The 17,026-nt window shown below is 53.5% G+C and overlaps 1 protein-coding gene across 2 annotated transcripts; it reads right to left on the bottom strand.

The window, feature by feature from the left end:
* Positions 1-2,219: 2,219 nt before the first annotated feature.
* On the bottom strand, positions 2,220-16,924 carry LOC105474911 (ankyrin repeat and SOCS box containing 10). 2 transcript variants are annotated; one of them, XM_011729815.3, is made up of 6 exons: positions 13,663-16,924; positions 12,609-12,876; positions 7,470-7,989; positions 3,086-3,199; positions 2,634-2,819; positions 2,220-2,488 (listed from the first exon to the last, which is right to left on the bottom strand). In XM_011729815.3, exons 1-5 carry the CDS (start codon positions 13,931-13,933, stop codon positions 2,634-2,636), a joined length of 1,359 nt encoding a protein of 452 aa, XP_011728117.1. In that variant the 5' UTR covers positions 13,934-16,924; the 3' UTR covers positions 2,220-2,488. The 2 variants fall into 2 exon arrangements, with proteins under 2 accessions (XP_011728117.1, XP_011728116.1); XM_011729814.2 differs by lacking the exon at positions 13,663-16,924 and adding an exon at positions 13,031-13,583.
* Positions 16,925-17,026: the final 102 nt, after the last annotated feature.

Below are 17,026 nucleotides of genomic sequence, written 5' to 3'. Positions count from 1 at the left end.
CTCGTCTTCACGCCTCCAGCTCCTGCTCCCACATTTATCTTGCATTCATCCTATTGCCCTTTGTATTCTAACTGGTTGTTCACACGCTTGTTTCTCACACTAGACTGAAGATTCACTGAGGGCAGGAGCGTGTCTCGTTCCCAGCGGGGCATGAAGCACCTAAAACGTGGGGACCCGGAAGCACACAGTGAACCAAGTGGATGCAATCCAATAGAATTTCCATCAAAATCCACCAGCAGGACTCTCTCGGGCAAGTCATCCCCGGGAGTCGGGATTCCCTGGGAGCAGAGCTCCAAACTCTTTCCCGCGCCATCAAGCCCGCACTTGCATGATGCCCAGACCTGCGCTCGACTTGGGCCCAGATCCCCGTGCCCAGGCCACAGCCTCTGAGATGGTTCCTAGGCGGCTCCAGTGCCATCTCCCCAACGGCCTTCTGCTTCCCGTTCCTTTCTCGTCTTCCCCACCTTAGCATCTGGCACCACCTTCTGACCAGGAGTCCAAGGCAAAAACCTGCGAGTCCCCCTAGGCAGCGCTTTTCTGCAGCCCCTCCACATCCCCCCAGCAGCGGCCCCCCAGTTCTCCTCAGGGATCCCGAATCTCGCCCGCCGCGACTGCCTCTGACCTGGACCGCCGCAGGCGCCCCCCGACCCACGCCCGCAGCCAGGGCGGTCGGTCCTGCCACTCCTGCTGACCTGCTCTACTCAGGTCTCTGACTAAACGTCACCTCCTCAGAGAGCAAGTTTCCCTGTCACCCGATCTAAAATAGTTCGCACTGCCAACCCCAGTCCCGGGCTCGGCAGCACCTGCCGCTTCCTGTGCGCCGCGCTCCGGCCACCCCGCGCACGCGGACCCTGGTGGGGCCTGGAGGGCAGGCCTTGCCCCCGGTGCAGCGGCGCCTGAACGCAGCAGGCCCTGGAACGGCTACGGAACAAACCAGCGAGTACTAGGACGTCCCCCGGGACCCAGACCCGAGCCGCGGTCTCCACAGGGCGCCCCGCAGGCCCTCAACAGGAGTGGGCCTCGCGCACCAGGTTCCTGCGCACGCCTTGGGGCAGCCGCTTCCTGCCCGCGAGGTGGGGTCTGTGCCGTCGGGGTCCGCCTGGGGTTTCCACAGCGAGGAGCCTCCACCGCTTGCCCACCGCACCCGCGTCCTCGAGCCGCGCCCCAGCACCTGAAGCCAGACAGACCGGTCAGCCCAAGGTCCGTGAGGCCAGGGTGAGATTCCGGGCCCTCTCACTTCCTCTGCGCTTCTCCTCAGCCGCCTCTCAACGCCTAACCGGGCTTCCGGCCCTGGTCAGCGCGGCCTAAAGCCTCGCGCCCTCCAGGCCCCACCCCCTGTCTCTTCTCGCCCTCCCGGCCCCGCCCTTCGCCGCCTAGCTAGTGCCAGTTGGCGGGAAAGTTGCGAGCTCTAGCGCGTGCGCACTTTGCCGCCTGGGGGAACTCTGTCCAGCGACCCTTGACGTCAGGGATCACGGTGCACTTGACTGGCTGCCCTGTCCCGACCACCTGCCCTCCGCCTGTGGTTGCAGGCAGCTCCTGGCTGCGGGGGCCTCTGGCAGGTTCTGAAAATCCTGATACTACAGTGACTCTCAGGGACTCTCCTCCCTCTCTTTTTACAGAGGCAGAAACGTGAGCCCGGAGAGGTAAGAGACTTAGGTTCCACAAGTTAATGGCAGAGTTAAGACCAGAACCTGGGTCATGGAACTTTCAACTCGGCGCTCTTGCAGCCAGAGCTAAATTTAAGGAAGGAGCAGATAAAAGAGACAGGAACCAGGCGTACTTCTGGTCCTCCCTGACCTACCTTGTCAGGCAATAGGCAGAACTGGTTCTGTTTTTCTAAACCTGGGCCTTTGGCTCTCAACTGAGCCATGGCTATCCTCCGCGATGGGCCACCCTACATGCCCCTCCTTCCAGGTGGCTCTCCTGCCTCCTCACCTTCCTACCCCAAGGGTTCCTGTGCCTTCCTGCCCAACTCTCTGCACTGCCTCCATGTGCACCCTGCACCTCCTTTAGGCCTTTTCTAACGCGTTGTCACCTGGTGGTCATTCTGTCATTTCATGGAGCTGGCAAGCCTGGGGCCTCTTAGCAGCTGGCTGATGCCAAAGGGGAAGGTGATGCAGCTGGCCCCATGGGGCACGTAGGGAGCCCCTGTCAGTCCGCCCATCCCGACTCCCCGGCAAGGGAGCAAGTTCAGAGGAAGGTCTGCTGGAGACAGTACCAAAACAGACCTGAAGATTTTTAATGCACATACAGGGTTTGCACAGGCTAGAAGGGGGCCCCAGGAGAGCCCCAACAGGAGTGTGTCTTCATCAGACATCATCTGGCTGTGGCTGTTAGTCCGCTTCTCTGCATTGGGAATTGCAGCATCCACACCTGCCTGCGCAGCTGGGCCTCCGCTGCTAGGCTACCTGGCCTGAGTTAGTGCAGAGGCGCGCCCTCTGCAGGCTGGGGCATCTGCTTTCAGGCCCTCTCAAAAGGCCGTGGACATCTGGAAGGAGAGGTTTGTATTCAGAGGCTTCTGGTGGTTCGGGGACAGGCCGGTTCTGGCCAAGGCCTTCCCCAATGCTTCTCTTGCCTTCCACCCATCCCTGGACCCCAAGCAGCTGTTACTGCTCACAGATCCCAGGGCTCACCTAGTAGAGCACGCCCTCAAAATCCAGCTGCAGGTAGCGGAGCAGGCGCGGTGGCAGGGGGAGGCGGAGCAGCGCGTGGGGCAGGCAGCCCTCCAGGTGGGAGCGGAGCGCACAGCGGCTCAGATGCTGCAGCGACCTGGGCTGCCTCACCAAGGCGAAAAGGGAGGAGTAGAAACGCTGATGTTTCTGGGGGCAGAACAAGGGGCTCAGTGAGGGGCAGCCTCAGACAGGTGGCGCCGGCTCCTCACAGGATAGGCAGGTGAGGGAGGGGTGGGGCATCTACCGGAAGGAATCTCTTAGAAACAATGAATGTTTGAGTGTTCACTCTGCAAATTCTCTCTTCTGGGACATGAGTGCGTCTTTGGATACTTTCTCTGGGGGGCTGTGGTTTAGCAGGTGGGAGTCTTGGGGCCAGGATGAGAGGCTCTATGTTCAGGGCCTTGGAATCTGACCTGCAGAGTTTCAGGGGGCACCAGGCCCACAGCCTCCTCGGGAAGCTGCACAACACTGTAGGTGTTCATCAGGACCTCGATGGTCTGAGGGCACGTGCTCCAGCGCTCCAGCACCTGTGGGAGGCAAAGACGTGTTGGGTCCCCAGTCAGTCCACACAGTGACCAGACAGCTCCAGAATAGTTGTTGTGGGTTGAACTTTGTTTCCTAAAAGATATATTGAAGACCTAACCCCCTGTACCTATGAATGGGACCTTAATTGGAAATAGGGTCTTTGCAAATGTAATCAGGTTAAAATGAGGTCATTACGGTGGGCCCTATTCAATATGACTGGTGTTCTTATAAGAAGAGAAAACAGAGGTACGGACACCGACACAGACGAGAAGGCCACGTAACGACAAAGGCAGACAGTGGAGTGACACGTGTATGAGTCAAAGGACACCAAGGATTGTGGGAAACCACTGGAAGCTACAAGAGCGCCATGGAACAGATTCTCCCTCAGAGGCTTCAGAAGGAGCCAGCCCTGCCTACACCTGCATTTCAAACTTCCAGCCTCCACCGCTGTAAGGGAACTCCATTTCTGTTGCTTTAAGCTATCCAGTTTGTGGTACTTCGTTTGATCCAGGAAGCCAATACAGCAGCTAACCTTTCTATTGTGCATAACTCAGGCCAGATGATTTTTCTAGCACTTTACATGTATGAACTCTTCACTGTTGTCCCTGCAAGGGATGGACTGTTAATATCCCTATGTTATTATCCCATTTCCTTCACTACAGCCAAGGGAAACTGAGGGACAGAGAAGTTAATTAACTTGCCCAAGTTGTGGTTCCCACAGTCCAGGCCTGGAAGCGTGGCCCCTTGCCCTTAACCACACCACCATCCTGCTCTCCTCTCTACCTCTACAAGGTTCTGGGCTGGGTTTTCTGCTGGCTGGAAGGGGTCCCTGACCTGTGGGTGGAGCTCCTGAGCAGATAAAAAGATCACAGAATCCATACAATGCCAAGTGTGGGTAGAAACAGCTACGAGAGTGGGCCAGGGAGTGGGGTGGGGCTGGGTGGGGGACTCACAGAGGGAGGATTGGGCTCTGGAGGCAAGGGAACCCCAGAGCCACGAGGGTATTCAGGGAGAAGGGACAAGGCAACCAGAGGCCAATGGACTGCCTGCAAGAGCAGGAGAGGATTTGATAGGAGCAGGAGTGGAATCTAGTTGGAGCCAGATTTGTGCTTTCATTGGTTCATTCGGCAACTATTTATTGAGGGCCTACTATGTGCCAAGCACTTCAAATTCAGCAGTGGGGAAAATGAAGTCCTCGTCATCCAAGAGCTTCTATTTCAGAAGGAAAGCATAATAAACACAGAAGTCATCACTCACAGATCTGCTGCTGCAATGAAAAACAAGAAGGGGCCGGGCACGGTGGCTCATGCCTGTAATCCCAGCACTTTGGGAGGCTGAGGTGGATGGATCACTTGAGGTCAGCAGTTTCAGACCAGCCTGGCCAACATGGTGAAACCCCGTCTCTGCCAAAAATACAAAAATTAGCCAGGCAGTAGTGGCGTGCACCTGTAATCCCAGCTATTCGGGAGGCTAAGGCAGGAGAATCTCTTGAGCCTGAGAGGCAGAGGTTGCAGTGAGCCAGAATCGCGCCACTGCACGTGTGGGCGACAGAGTGAGACCCTGTCTCAAAAAAAAAAAAAAAAAAAAAAAAAAGGAAAAAAAGTAGGGTCAGGGGACTGAGCATGGTTGGGGGGGCACTATCCTAGATGGAGTGGTCAAGAAAGGTCTCTGAGGTGGTGGTCCAATGCAGCACGTGGGCAAGCCATGCAGTGGAGCAGCCTGTGGACAGACCGTCCACGTGGTCAGAAAAGTGGCCTGACAGACATGGGCACCATGACTCCCGCTTGTGCCTGAACTTGGTACCTAAAGCAGATTCGTGCCTCCTCCACTGCACTCCACTCTCGCTGCATCTCTACGGGTGATGGCCACAGAGCCTTTTAAGATCTGAAAACAGGTAAGTACTGTCTTTCAGGCAGTATCTCACACACAACCTACACGTGGCCAAACACACAACTGCATCTAACAGTGGGGGTTTAACAGCCTCTGTCTGCAAGGAGAGGAGACCCTTCTGTCTGTCGATGACAGTAGCGATGAGCAGTGGGAGCAGAAGACCTGGTCTTCCGGGGTCCCTGGAGAAAGCATGTTACACACCTGGGCCCTCTGCTTCTAGCCCTGCATCTGAGCAGTGCTCACCAGTCTGTCCCGGGAGGCCTCTTTTCCTCACTCCTCCGAGCTAGGGAAGAGCAGGCTGGTTCTCTCCGACTCTCCTCTCCACCTGCCCCTCAGGCCCATCTCTGTCCTTCCTGGCCCATGTTGATCCCCACCTCTGCACTGCACTCAATCAGCTCTCTGTGCCTGAAATACCTGTCTCTTCCTCCTTCTTCCCTTCAAAACTGCCCATCCCAGTCCCGCCTCCTCCAGGAAGCCTGTGCGGCTACACCAACCTGCTTTGTACTCCCGTGTCCAATGATACCCTCATTGGGATGATGCCAAGCAGCTTACCAAGTGCTTTCTCATACATTACATAACGAGAACAACGCTAGCTAACAAGTGTTAAGCACTAGGCTTGATGTGTATTAACCCTTCTCACACTAACCCTATGAAGAAGGCATAGTGTCATATCCCTATGTTACAGATGACAAAACTGAGGCCTAGGGAGATTCAGCAACTTGCCGAAGGCCACACAGGTAGTGTGTCTGGCTCCAGAGCCTACACTCCTAGTCACCACTGACCTCAGAGGTTGCTGGGAGGACTGAGAAACTCCTGTAAGAAGAAATACAGCTTAGAACAGTGCCTGCTGTGTAGTCAAGGCTGTGCTTGCTCCGACTCTTCCCCAGTGCTCTCCTACAGTTTTCCATCCTCTTAGGGAGAGCCTGTATCACATGCAGTGACTTGCCTACAGCCACACAAACAAGCATCAAAGTCATCCTGGATCTAGGTCCCCTGAGCACCAAGTCCAAAGTGGTGGCTCCTAGAGAACCGGCTGGGGCTGGCGTTTCATCATAGATGGGTGGTGGAGGCTTCTGTGCAGGGAGGACAGAAACCCCTCAGCTGGCAGGGCTGCAGATCATGGAAAGGGACAAATGGGGTACTTTGCTCTGCCAGCCCCTTTGGTCCCAGAGACAGGCTGAGGGGTGGAGCAGGGCTGTGGGGTCCCAGGAAACCCTTTCGCTGTGCCGGGCCCTCCTCCCGCCCCTGCCTGCTGGGGAAATCATTAGCTGTCAGAGCTGCCGTCAGATTACAGGGAATTACTTGTCTCCTAATTATCTAGTGTTAATAGGAGATTAATTAGTGTTAATTGTTGATTTTCTTGTATTTTCCCAAAGGGGAGACCAATCTGCCGAACTCTTGGGCTGTTTAATTATTTGGTCTTGCTTAGGAATCCAGACAGATGCTTCTAGGTTTGTGAGCAAAGGGGAGAGGCTGGGATAGCAGGAGGTCCCAGGACAGGCAAGGCTGGGTGGGACAAGACTCTGGGCTGGGCCAGAGGGGACCTGCCTACTTAGAGGGTGGTTTCAGTTCTGACCCATCTCCTCTGAGAATGGATGTCCCCATTCCCAGACCCAGCGCCCTTCATGACATTATCTACGCTCCTCCAGACACGACACAGCATGGAGCAAGGCCCCCTCCCAGGGCATCAGTAGCACAGGTCTTCAAGTTGAACCTACTTAGGGGAAATTAAGATAAAGTAGGATATAAATTGAAATTGACAGTGAAAGGCATGTTCACAGGTGCCAGGACCGTGGCAGCTGTTCTGGGGGCTGTGGGTCCTACTAGATTCTCAGAAGGTGGGACCATGTCCATTTGCAGACATTCAGGGGACCTTGAGGCTCCTGAAACAGGCTCGCCCCCTTCCCTTGGGGAGCCTCTCCTGCGTCTGTCACTGAACTGATCCCACTGCTAGTGGGAGCTTCCTTAAATGCTATTTTCAGCAGTTCGTTGTGCTGATGAAGACCCTTGAACAATGCCCACCACCCACATCAACCCTGACTCCTTCTGTCTTTTTGGATCCTTTATCATCTGGCGTCACTGCCCCCAGTCCACCTTTATCACACATGCACAGTATATACATACACATATGTGCATGAACACATGTATACACATGCACACCATGTGAACACATGCACACACACATGCACACACACACAGTTCCCGCTGATCTGTGTCTTCACCTTGACCCCTATTTGGGCTTTGCTTACATGCTGAATGAAAGACAGACAGAAGGAACCAATCTATGTGCACAGGCCACATTCCAAAGTAAACCGGAGCACAGGCCTAGGTCTCCCTGTCCCCTCACCATGGTGGCCCTCCTGCTGCCTGCAGCCCCCATACCTTGGGGAGGGCCCCTGGCCAGACACGGACGGCACCGTGGTTGAGCAGAGCCCGAACCACGTGCTCGGGGCTCTGGGCCAGGGCTGCAGCTGGGCCCTGCAGAGCACAGTGCAGGGGTGTGTGTCCCCCATAGTCCATGGCGTTGGCGCTGACGCCACAGGACAGGAGCAGCTCCACGACAGCTGCATGGCCACGGCGACAGGCCAGGTGCAGGGGTCGATGCTTGTCCCGGTCGGCAGCATCAGCGTCTGCTCCAGCTGAAAGCAGCAAGCTGCACAGCTGCAGGCAGCGGGCCGTGGTGGCCTCCGCATCGGCAGTGGACTGGCAGCGGATGTCACAGGCAGCCAGCAGTGGGGTCCAGCCTTCGGCATCGCGGGCATCAGGACATGCCCCCCGTCTTAGAAGCAGATCTGCCAGCTCCACATGGCCAAGCCGGGCAGCCACATGCAAAGGGGTCTCCTCTTCCTCCTCGGACCGACCATCCACTCTTGCTCCAAACCTCAGGAGCAGCTCCGCACACCTATTAGGGAGGAGATGGTGGTGGGAAGGAAAGCAGGCACAGACTCCCAGCAAGAACACACTTGGGTGGCTCTTTGTTCTGTCTCCCCCCACCCACCCTACATCCTGCCCGTCACTGGTCATCCCGGCACCATTCTGCAATATCAACAGTGCCCTTCTTTTTTTTTTTTTTTTTTTCCAGACTGAGTCTTGTTCTATTGCCCACGCAGAAGGGCAGTGGCGTGATCTCAGCTCACTGCAACTGCCGCCTCCCAGGTTCATGCCATTCTCCTGCCTCAGCCTCCAGAGTAGCTAGGATTACAGGCGGCCCCCACCATGCTCGGCTAGTTTTTTGTGTATTTAGTAGAGATGGGGTTTCACCATGTTTGCCAGGCTGGTCTCGAACTCCTGACCTTAAGTGATCGACCTGCCTTGGCCTCCCAAAGTGCTGGATTATAGGCATGAGCCACTGTGCCCAGCCAACAGTGTCCTTTAACATCCACATACTTTTTGTTGGGATAATCCACTAAATCATCCGTGAGAATAAACGTCACCAGCAGTTATCACATGAGTGGTTAGAACAGGCGCCTGCTAAGGGTTTTACATGTAGTAGCTAATTTCATCCTCACTATATTCCCTTGGTAGGCTCCCTTAAGACACTTATGCCACAAAGGAGGAAACTGAGGTCTGAGGATCTCATGCAAGTTGATATGGCTAGTAGGGGGAGGGCTGCTGTTTGGGTCCAGGGGCAGCAGGACCGCTGGGGGGCTCTGCATGCTGGGACTAGAGGAGGAAGGGAGCGTGGGGCCTGGCAGTGGGCGCACATGGAAATGGGGCAGTGGGACAAAGAACAAGACTGATTGGCTGAGCGTGGTGGCTCAAGACTGATTGGCTGGGCATGGTGGCTCATGCCTATAATCCCAGCACTTTGGGAGGCCAAGGTGGGTGGATCACCTGAGGTCAGGAGTTTCAGACCAGCCTGGCCAACATGGTGAAACTCTGTCTCTACTAAAGATACAAAAATTAGCCAGGTGTGGTGGTGGGTGTCTGTAATCCCAGCTACTTGGGTGGCTGAGACAGGAGAATCGCTTGAACCCAGGAGGCAGAGACTGCAGTGAGCTGAGATCATGCCACTACACTCCAGCCTGCGTGACAGAGTGAGACTCCTTCTCAAAATGGAAAAATAAAAACTAAAAAAGACTGAAATTGGCCAACTGGATTTACTCCAAGATGGCAAGAGGCACAGGGAGTCACAGCAACGTGTGCGCCTCACTAACGGGACTTGGCCTCTCTGAGCTCCAGTTCCCTCCTGTGTAGAATGCGGATAATTATAACAGCTCCATCTTCCGAGGTGATTGTGAGCAGCATGTGAGACAACCCCTGAAAACCTGCCATCGTAAGAGCTCAAAATGGCGGGGGGAGTGGGAGGTATAGAGGGTGATGGTTTGTGGGGGCTCACTTCATTAGCCTGTCTGCCTTTCTATAGGTTTAAACGTCTCCATAATAATTTTAAAATACATTTGTTTCCTCACAAAGGAAGGAAGGATTATCCCTGCGTGTGATCTCAGGGAGGCTGGTGGGAACATGGTCAGAACTAAAAATGTGGGATCATTCACTATCCAGTGGTAGCTACTAGCCACCTGTGGATATCAAGTTCTTGAAATGTGGCTAATCCTAACTGAGATGTGCTGTGTTATATGCACACCTTTTCTTCTCCTTCTTCAGAAACAGAGCTGGCTAGGGGCAGTGGAGAATCACTTTAGCCCAGGAGTTCAAGACTATCCTGGCAACAAAGTGAGACCCATCTCCACAAAAAATTAGCTGGGAATGGTGGTGTGGGCCTCTAGTAGTCCCATTTACTCTACAGGCTGAGGTGACAGGATTGTTTGAGCCCCGTAGTTTGAGGCTGCAGTGAGCTATGAACACACCACTGCAAATCCAGACTGGGTGACTGAGAGAAAGACCCTATCTGTCTCTCATTCTCTCTCTCTCTCTTTTTTTTTTCTTTTGAGATGAGGTCTCTCTCTGTTGCCCAGGCTGGAGTACAGTGGCGTGATCTCCACTCACTGCAACCTCCACCTCACAGGCTCAAGTGATCCTCCTACTTCAGCCTCCTGAGTAGCTGAGATTACAGGTGTGCACCACCACGCCTGGCTGATTTTTGTTTGTTTGTTTGAGATGGAGTTTCCCTCTTTTGCCCAGGCTGGAGTGCAGTGGCACGATCTTGGCTCACTAAAACCTCCACTTCCTGGGTTCAAGCGATTCTCCTGCCTCAGCCTCCTGAGTAGCTGGGATTACAGGTGCCCACCACCATGTCCAGCTAATTTTTGTATTTTTAGTAGAGACAGTTTTACCATGTTGGCCAGGCTGGTCTTGAACTCTGACCTCAGGTGATCCACCCAGCTCGGCCTCCCAGAGTACTGGGATTACAGGCATAAGCCACTGTGCTCAGCCTCAATTTTATATTGATTACATGTCAACATGATAACACTTTGGATTTGTTGTGTTAAATAAAATATAATTAATTTAACCTGCTTCACAGATATTTGTACCCACATGTCCACAGCAACATTATTTGCAATAGCCAAAATGTGGAAGCAACCCAGGTGTCCCTCAGTGGGTTAATGAATAAACAAAATGTGCTCCCCACATATAACAGAGTGTTATTCAGCCTTAGACAGGAAGGAAATTCTGAAACATGAGACAACATGGGTGAAGTCTAAGGACATCATGCTAAGTGGAATAAGCCAGTTACAGAAGGACAAATACAGGATGATTCCACTTATGTGAGGTCCCCAGAATGTTCACATTCAGAGACAGAAAGTAGGATAGTGATTGCCAGGGTTTGGGAGAGAGGATGCGGTGGGTGGTTAGTGTTTGATGGGGATAGAATTTCAGTTTGGGAAGATGAGAAGGTTTGGAGATGGATGGTGGCGATGACTGAACCACAACATGAATGTGGCTTAATGCCATTGAACTGTACACTTAAAAATGGTTACAAAGGGCCAGGCATGGTGGCTAATGCCTGTAATCCCAGCACTTTGGGAGGCCGAGGTGGGCAGATCACGAGGTCAGGAGATCGAGACCATCCTGGCTAACATGGTGAAACTCCGTCTCTACTAAAAATACAAAACATTAGCCAGGCATGGTGGCAGGTGCCTGTAGTCCCAGCTACTTGGGAGGCTGAGGCAGGAGAATGGCATGAACCTGGGAGGCAGAGCTTGCAGTGAGCCGAGATCGCACCACTGCACTCCAGCCTGGGCGACAGAACAAGACTCCGTCTCCAGAAAAAAATAAATAAATAAAAAATGATTACAAAGGTAAATTTCATTTATATTTTACCACCATTAAAAATTAATTTTACATATTTGTCCTTTTTTTTTTTGTGAGACAAAGTCTCACTTTTTCTCCCAGGCTAGAGTGCAGTGGCGCAATCTAATCTCCGCTTACTGCAACCTCCACCTCCCAGGTTTAAGCAATTCTCCTGCGTCAGCCTCCCAAGTAGCTAGAATTACAGGTGCCTGCCACCACACCCAGCTAATTTTTGTATTTTTAGTAGAGACAGGGTTTGGGCATGTTGGCCAGGCTGGTCTCAGACTCCTGGCCTCAAGTGAGCCACCTGCCTCAGCCTCCCAAGGTGCTAGAATTACAGGGGTGAGCCACTGTGCCTGGCCATTTGTCATTTTTTGATGGGGCTGCTAGAACATTCTAAATTGCATATGTGGCTCACATTAGGTTTCCACTGGGCCACGCTAGTAAAGAACACATCTTCAACCATAGTATGAGGAAGTCTATGGAATCCTCTAGAGGCTGATGGGATTAACAAGGAGAGGGTCCATGAAAGGAGAACCTCAGGGTCAATAATTTGGCACCTTTCTCATGCAAGAGACAAGACCCACAGGTGTGCAGTCGGCAGAGAGAGGGCCTCTATAGGATGCAGAGTTAGTTTACAAAATTGTAATTGGGATCCCATCCTCCAACGTTGCTTACACATGGGGTGCAGTTATTTATGTCACTGCAAAGGACTATTCCCTACAATAAATGATACATTGGCACATTTGGGTATATTCATCAGTTTCTTGGGAGTTTAGTTAGTGAGAGTCCATTGAGCCCATGATCTGAGGGTGCCCTACCAATATGGAGATTCTAGACCTGTCATGGAGAACCAGACCCTGCCCAGAGGGACCCAGGCAGGTCCTCACTGGGGCCACCATCCTCTACTCCCTGTCTGGATCACTGAACAGTAAGCTCCCTGAGGGCAGGGCCTCAGGGACTTAGTTGCTCTTGTACTTAGCACAGTGCCTAGAACATAGGATAAGCTCAGAGTGTCTTTTAAAACTTTAAGCAACGCCACCTCCCCATAGTGGAGCCAGGCAATTTCCCAATGCAGCCCATGCAACTGCACCCCTACCACAGTCTCCATCTGTCCCTGGGAGACCAGAAAACTGTCGAAAGTCCAGGCCACTCCAAAGTTCATGGGGTCAATGGGTGGACGGCTTGGGAAGTAATTGCACCCTGACCCATGCCCCAAGCCTGGACTGCTCTGCCCCACGTCCCTGACATTTTCCCCTATCCTCCCTGAGAAGGCCTCTTTGCTTCCCTTCAGAATGGAACTGGGGGTTGGGGTGAGGGGTCACTCACTCAAGGGTGCCAGGCCCCCGGCAGAGATGCAGGGGGCGTTTCCCATCCTGGTCAGCGATGTTGGGGTCGGCTCCTGCCACCAGCAGCACATGAACACAGGCAGTGTGGCCTGCAGCACAGGCCTCGTGCAGGGCGGTGCGGCCCCCAGGGGCACTGTCTGGCCTTGCTCGCCGCCTCAGCAGCAGCCGCAGGACTTCGGTGTGGCCACGGCTGGCCGCCACATGCAGTGGGGTGGTCAGCTCCTCTTCGTATGTCAGAGACCACAGTCCTAGGGAGGGGAGATGTGGGTCTCAGATCCTAGGGAAGGCAAAGACCTTCCAGCTGATGGGGTGAGGTGGGCAGAGGCAGGAAGAGGGAGCCCAGAGCTCCATCTGAGTCCTCCCCTCTCTCCCGCTGAGACCCCCCAGGGCCCCGGCCCGTACTCAGAGCACGGATGTTGAAGCGGAAATCCCTCCATCGCTCTGGGTCGCTGGTATCAAAGACGGAATCAGGAGCCAGGCCAGTACTGGAATCCGCGAGGATGCGGGAGACGCAGCCCTCGTCCCCAGCCAGCACTGCCTGCCAGAAGGCAAGGGCAGGTCCTGAGGCCGTGCGGGTGACGATGGGTCCCAGGCCAGACTTGGGGTGCTCCTCAGACCCTCTACTTGGCTTCTCCAGCAGCCTGGCACAGAGGGGGTGTCTGTCATCGAGGGGCTCTCCCTGCCCCTTGCACTCTTCTGGAGTCCAACTCATGAGCATGTGGGCGGGGAGAGGGGAGTGGGGAGGAGGAGAGGTATATGCCAAAGGCAGAGAGAGAGCAGCAGGGAAATACAGACAGAGGCAGAAGGCCCCTGTGTCCCACGCTCTGAGCCTGACCTGGCCACGCAGCCAGCAGGAGCTATTCTGGGCTCCGCATGACTGTGTTCCTGGGCCAAGGTTTAGGCTATTGGGCAAGCTTTGAGGTTGGGGAGAAACAGCTGGGGGCTTCTCCTGTCTCTCAAGCCCTTAGGTCCTCTATGGCCGAGGCAGTCAGCCCAGCCCCCCAGGTTCTCAGCACCCCCCAGATGCCCCTCACCCCTCTGGTGGCTGCTCCAGCGAGGCTCTGCAGCCCGGCTCTCCAGCAGCAGGTCGGCTGTGCTGTGCGGGGGGAACAGCTCCTGCAACCTTGCCAGGTCCCCGGTGTAGAGGGCATTCTGCAGGGCCATGTCTTGACACAGCAGTGGTGATGGCCGAGGGGTCTCCCAGGCTGGGCGGGAGTGGGGCCCCCAGACCCGGCAGGCAGGGGCAGAGGGAAGGCACCTCAGATGGTGTCCCCAGTGGGGATAGGAGTTCTTTCCCCAGGGCATGGCTTATTCTGGGAGAGCCAAAGCAGCAGGACTCCCAGCGATGTTGCTGGTGGACTAGGCAGGTGGGTGCTGGGCCCGAGCTGGGTGGGGCCCAGCATGGGAGGCGCAGGGGAGCACAACATCAGGCCAAGCCATAAATAGCCCCGATTGGCCCAGCTGTCAGTCAGGCAGGGTGGGGGAATGAGGGAGGGGCAGGAGAACAAGCGAGGCCTGAGCCCTCCAACTCTGAGCTTCACCCCAGGGCTGTATGACCTCAGGGTGGAAAGGGACCACCCAGACTATGCTGCCCAGTCTGTCATCTCGGCATTAGAGGGAAGCGGATTTCCCAAGACCACAGAGAGCTTGCTGCAGAGCCAGGACGGGAACCCAGGACCTCAAGCTCCTTCTTGTTTTTCCTCTGATTCACCAAATCAGCCTCCAGCTGCCTGGGTTCTGATCCCACTGGGGAGGCCTGTAGGTGCCCGGTATTTCCTGCCCTTCCAAATGTCATCTGTTAGCCCTGCACCTTCCCACTCCCAAACCAAGGGACGAGTTCACAGTAGTGACAGAGATTGCCCTCGCTGTGTGAGGCACCCCTCAGGGGACTCCTAAAGACAGACATGTGCCTTGGTAACACAGCGTAACCCACAGGCAGCCACAGAAACTCCCCATGCTTGCCCTTGATGCCAACCCCCCATCTCCCTGGATGACTTTGGGTGGCATCTCTCCCCTGCCATGGTTACCTGGGGTCTTCCCTACAGAGTGAGAAAGGAGAAATGTCTCTGTCTGCTCAGGCACTGACTTTTGTTTGGGGGCCGGGTGGATCAAAAGGAAAAAAAGAGAGAAAGATGAGAAACCAAGCCCTGGGGTTCAGCTCTGACCCACCACTGCCCACCGTGGGCTTAGGGTGCTCCAGCCCCAGTGGTCTTGCCCCTTTAGTTCACGCTGGCTTAAAATTTTTTTTTAATCAATTGCTTTTTTAAAAGTTTCATTTTTAATTGACAAATAATTGTATATATTTATGGGGCTATAATATTTTGATACATGTATATAATGTGTAATCATATCAGGGTAATTATCACATCTATCAAATGATATTTACCAATTCTTTGTGGTGAGAACATTTAAAATCCTCTTTTAGCTATTTTGAAATATACATCATTATTCACTACAGTCACCTTGCTATGCAATAGAACACCTGAACTTATCCTATCTACCTGTAACATCATACCCACTGACCAATGTCTCCCCTTTCCCTGTCCACCTCCCCTGAGCCCCCAGCCTCTGGGAATCACCATTCTGCTCTTCTATGAGCTTGACTTTTTTAGATTCCACAATGAGCAAGATCATGCGGTATTTGTCTTTCTGCACCTGGCTTATTTCACTTAGCACAACGTCCTCCAGATACATCGCATTTGAAAATCCATTCATCCATTGATGGACAACAGTTGTTTCCATGTTTTGGCGATTGTGAGTAGTGCTGCAGTGGACGTGGGGGTGCAGACATCTCTTCTTCATGCTGATTTCAATTCCTTTCCGTATATAGTGGGATTGCTGAATCATAAGGTAATTCTATTTTTAGTTTTTTGAGGAACCTTCATTCTATTTTTCAAAATGGTACTAATTTACAACACCACCAACAGTGCAGAGTCCCCTTTTCTCCATATCCTTGCCAACACTTATCTTTCAGTTTTCTATAATAGCCCGTCTAACAGGTGTGAGATAATATCTCATTGTTTTTGATTCACATTTCTCTGATGATTAGTGCTGTTGAACATATTTTCAGATATCTGTTGGCCATTTGTGTGTCTTCTTTTGAGAAATGTCTGTTCAAGTCCTTTGTTCATTTTTTAATAGGGTTTTTTTTGTTGTTGTTGTTTTTATTTAGTAGTTTGAGTTCCTTGTGCATTTTGGATATTCGCCCCTTATCCAATGTTTGATTTGCACGTATTTTTTCCCAGTCTGTGGATTGTCTCTTCACTCTGTCATTTCCTTTGCTGTGCAGGGACCTTTTAGTTTGGTACAATCCCATTTGTCTATTTTTGCTTTCATTGTCTGTGCTTTTGGGTTCATATCCAAGAAATCTCTGCCCAGACCAACATCATGGAGATTTCCCCTATGTTTTCTTCTAGGGGTTTTATAGTTTCAGCTCTCCTGTTTTCTCTTACTACCTGTGGACACACCTTGGCCTTCATCCACACACTGTGTACATGGTCCACGGGTCTGCCTCTTCCAAGAGAACACTCCGGGGCTCCCCAGCCCTTGGTGGTACTGTTGCCCCTGCTCCCTAAGTTCTCTGACCCCGTCCTCCCCTGAGCTGTTCCCTCCCCAGCAAGGGGAAACCCACAGATGGACTCCCACCCTAGGAGCAGGAGGCCCTATCCCATTGAGCCCTAGGCTGTGGTCAGAGGATGCAGTGCAGAGCTGGGGCAGGCAGAGTGCCAGGGGAGGGGTCTTTAGGAGAGAGATGAAGAATACTCAGAGAAATTGGGTCAATCCAGTGCTGCACTCCCATGTCCACTGCAGCATTGGGTCTACCAGCAGCCCTTGCCCTGGTCACAGAGCCCCACCACCTCCCCACAGCCTTGCTGAGCCCTGCTTCCCATCCTGCCCCCACTACTGCCCAAGCACCCTCCCTGCCCTGACTTCCCAGCCACTTTTGCTAGAACGGTCAAACTCTAGGGTAAAAGGGACCTTAGAAATTCCTGGTCCAATCTCTCTTTGCTTTATAAGTAAGGAAACTGAGGCCCAGAGACAGGAAAGCACTCTCCAGGTCACACAGGCAGTTAGCGCCAAGTGGGTTTAGAACCAGGGACAGTTAACTTCCAGACCTGTGCTTTTTATGACTGCACACCTTCCTTCTCCCCTCTCTCCTCTTTCCCTCTCTCCTCTTCCTATTTTTTCTCCCTTAAATGCCTCAAGGAGGAAGAGAGTCAGGGAACCAGGATAGGACAATGACAAGGAGATGAAGACCTGGAAGTGGGGGCTGAGGACAGGGATCTGGGAGCCAGAGCAGGGAGGCGGCAGTGAACTGGCAAGGGCCAGGGCCCAGGAGAGAGGTGGGGGCTAGACAGGGCCAGGCACAGGTGGGGACACAGAGGGAGGGGTAGGAAG

Source organism: Macaca nemestrina, chromosome 4 (genome assembly GCF_043159975.1).
Source record: "Macaca nemestrina isolate mMacNem1 chromosome 4, mMacNem.hap1, whole genome shotgun sequence".
Taxonomy (NCBI): domain Eukaryota; kingdom Metazoa; phylum Chordata; class Mammalia; order Primates; family Cercopithecidae; genus Macaca; species Macaca nemestrina.
The sequence above is the reverse complement of the archived record's forward strand: the minus strand, read 5'-3'. Positions and strand labels throughout refer to the sequence as shown.

Coding starts and splice junctions, on each gene's coding strand:
- LOC105474911 (XM_011729814.2), bottom strand. CDS start 13,346: ATGCTCATGAGTTGGACTCCAGAAGAGTGCAAGGGGCAGGGAGAGCCC. Junction 7,990..12,608: donor CGGGGGCCTGGCACCCTTGA/GTGAGTGACCCC, acceptor CCTCCCTAATAG/GTGTGCGGAGCTGCTCCTGA. Junction 2,820..3,085: donor TGCCCCCTGAAACTCTGCAG/GTCAGATTCCAA, acceptor TTCTGCCCCCAG/AAACATCAGCGTTTCTACTC.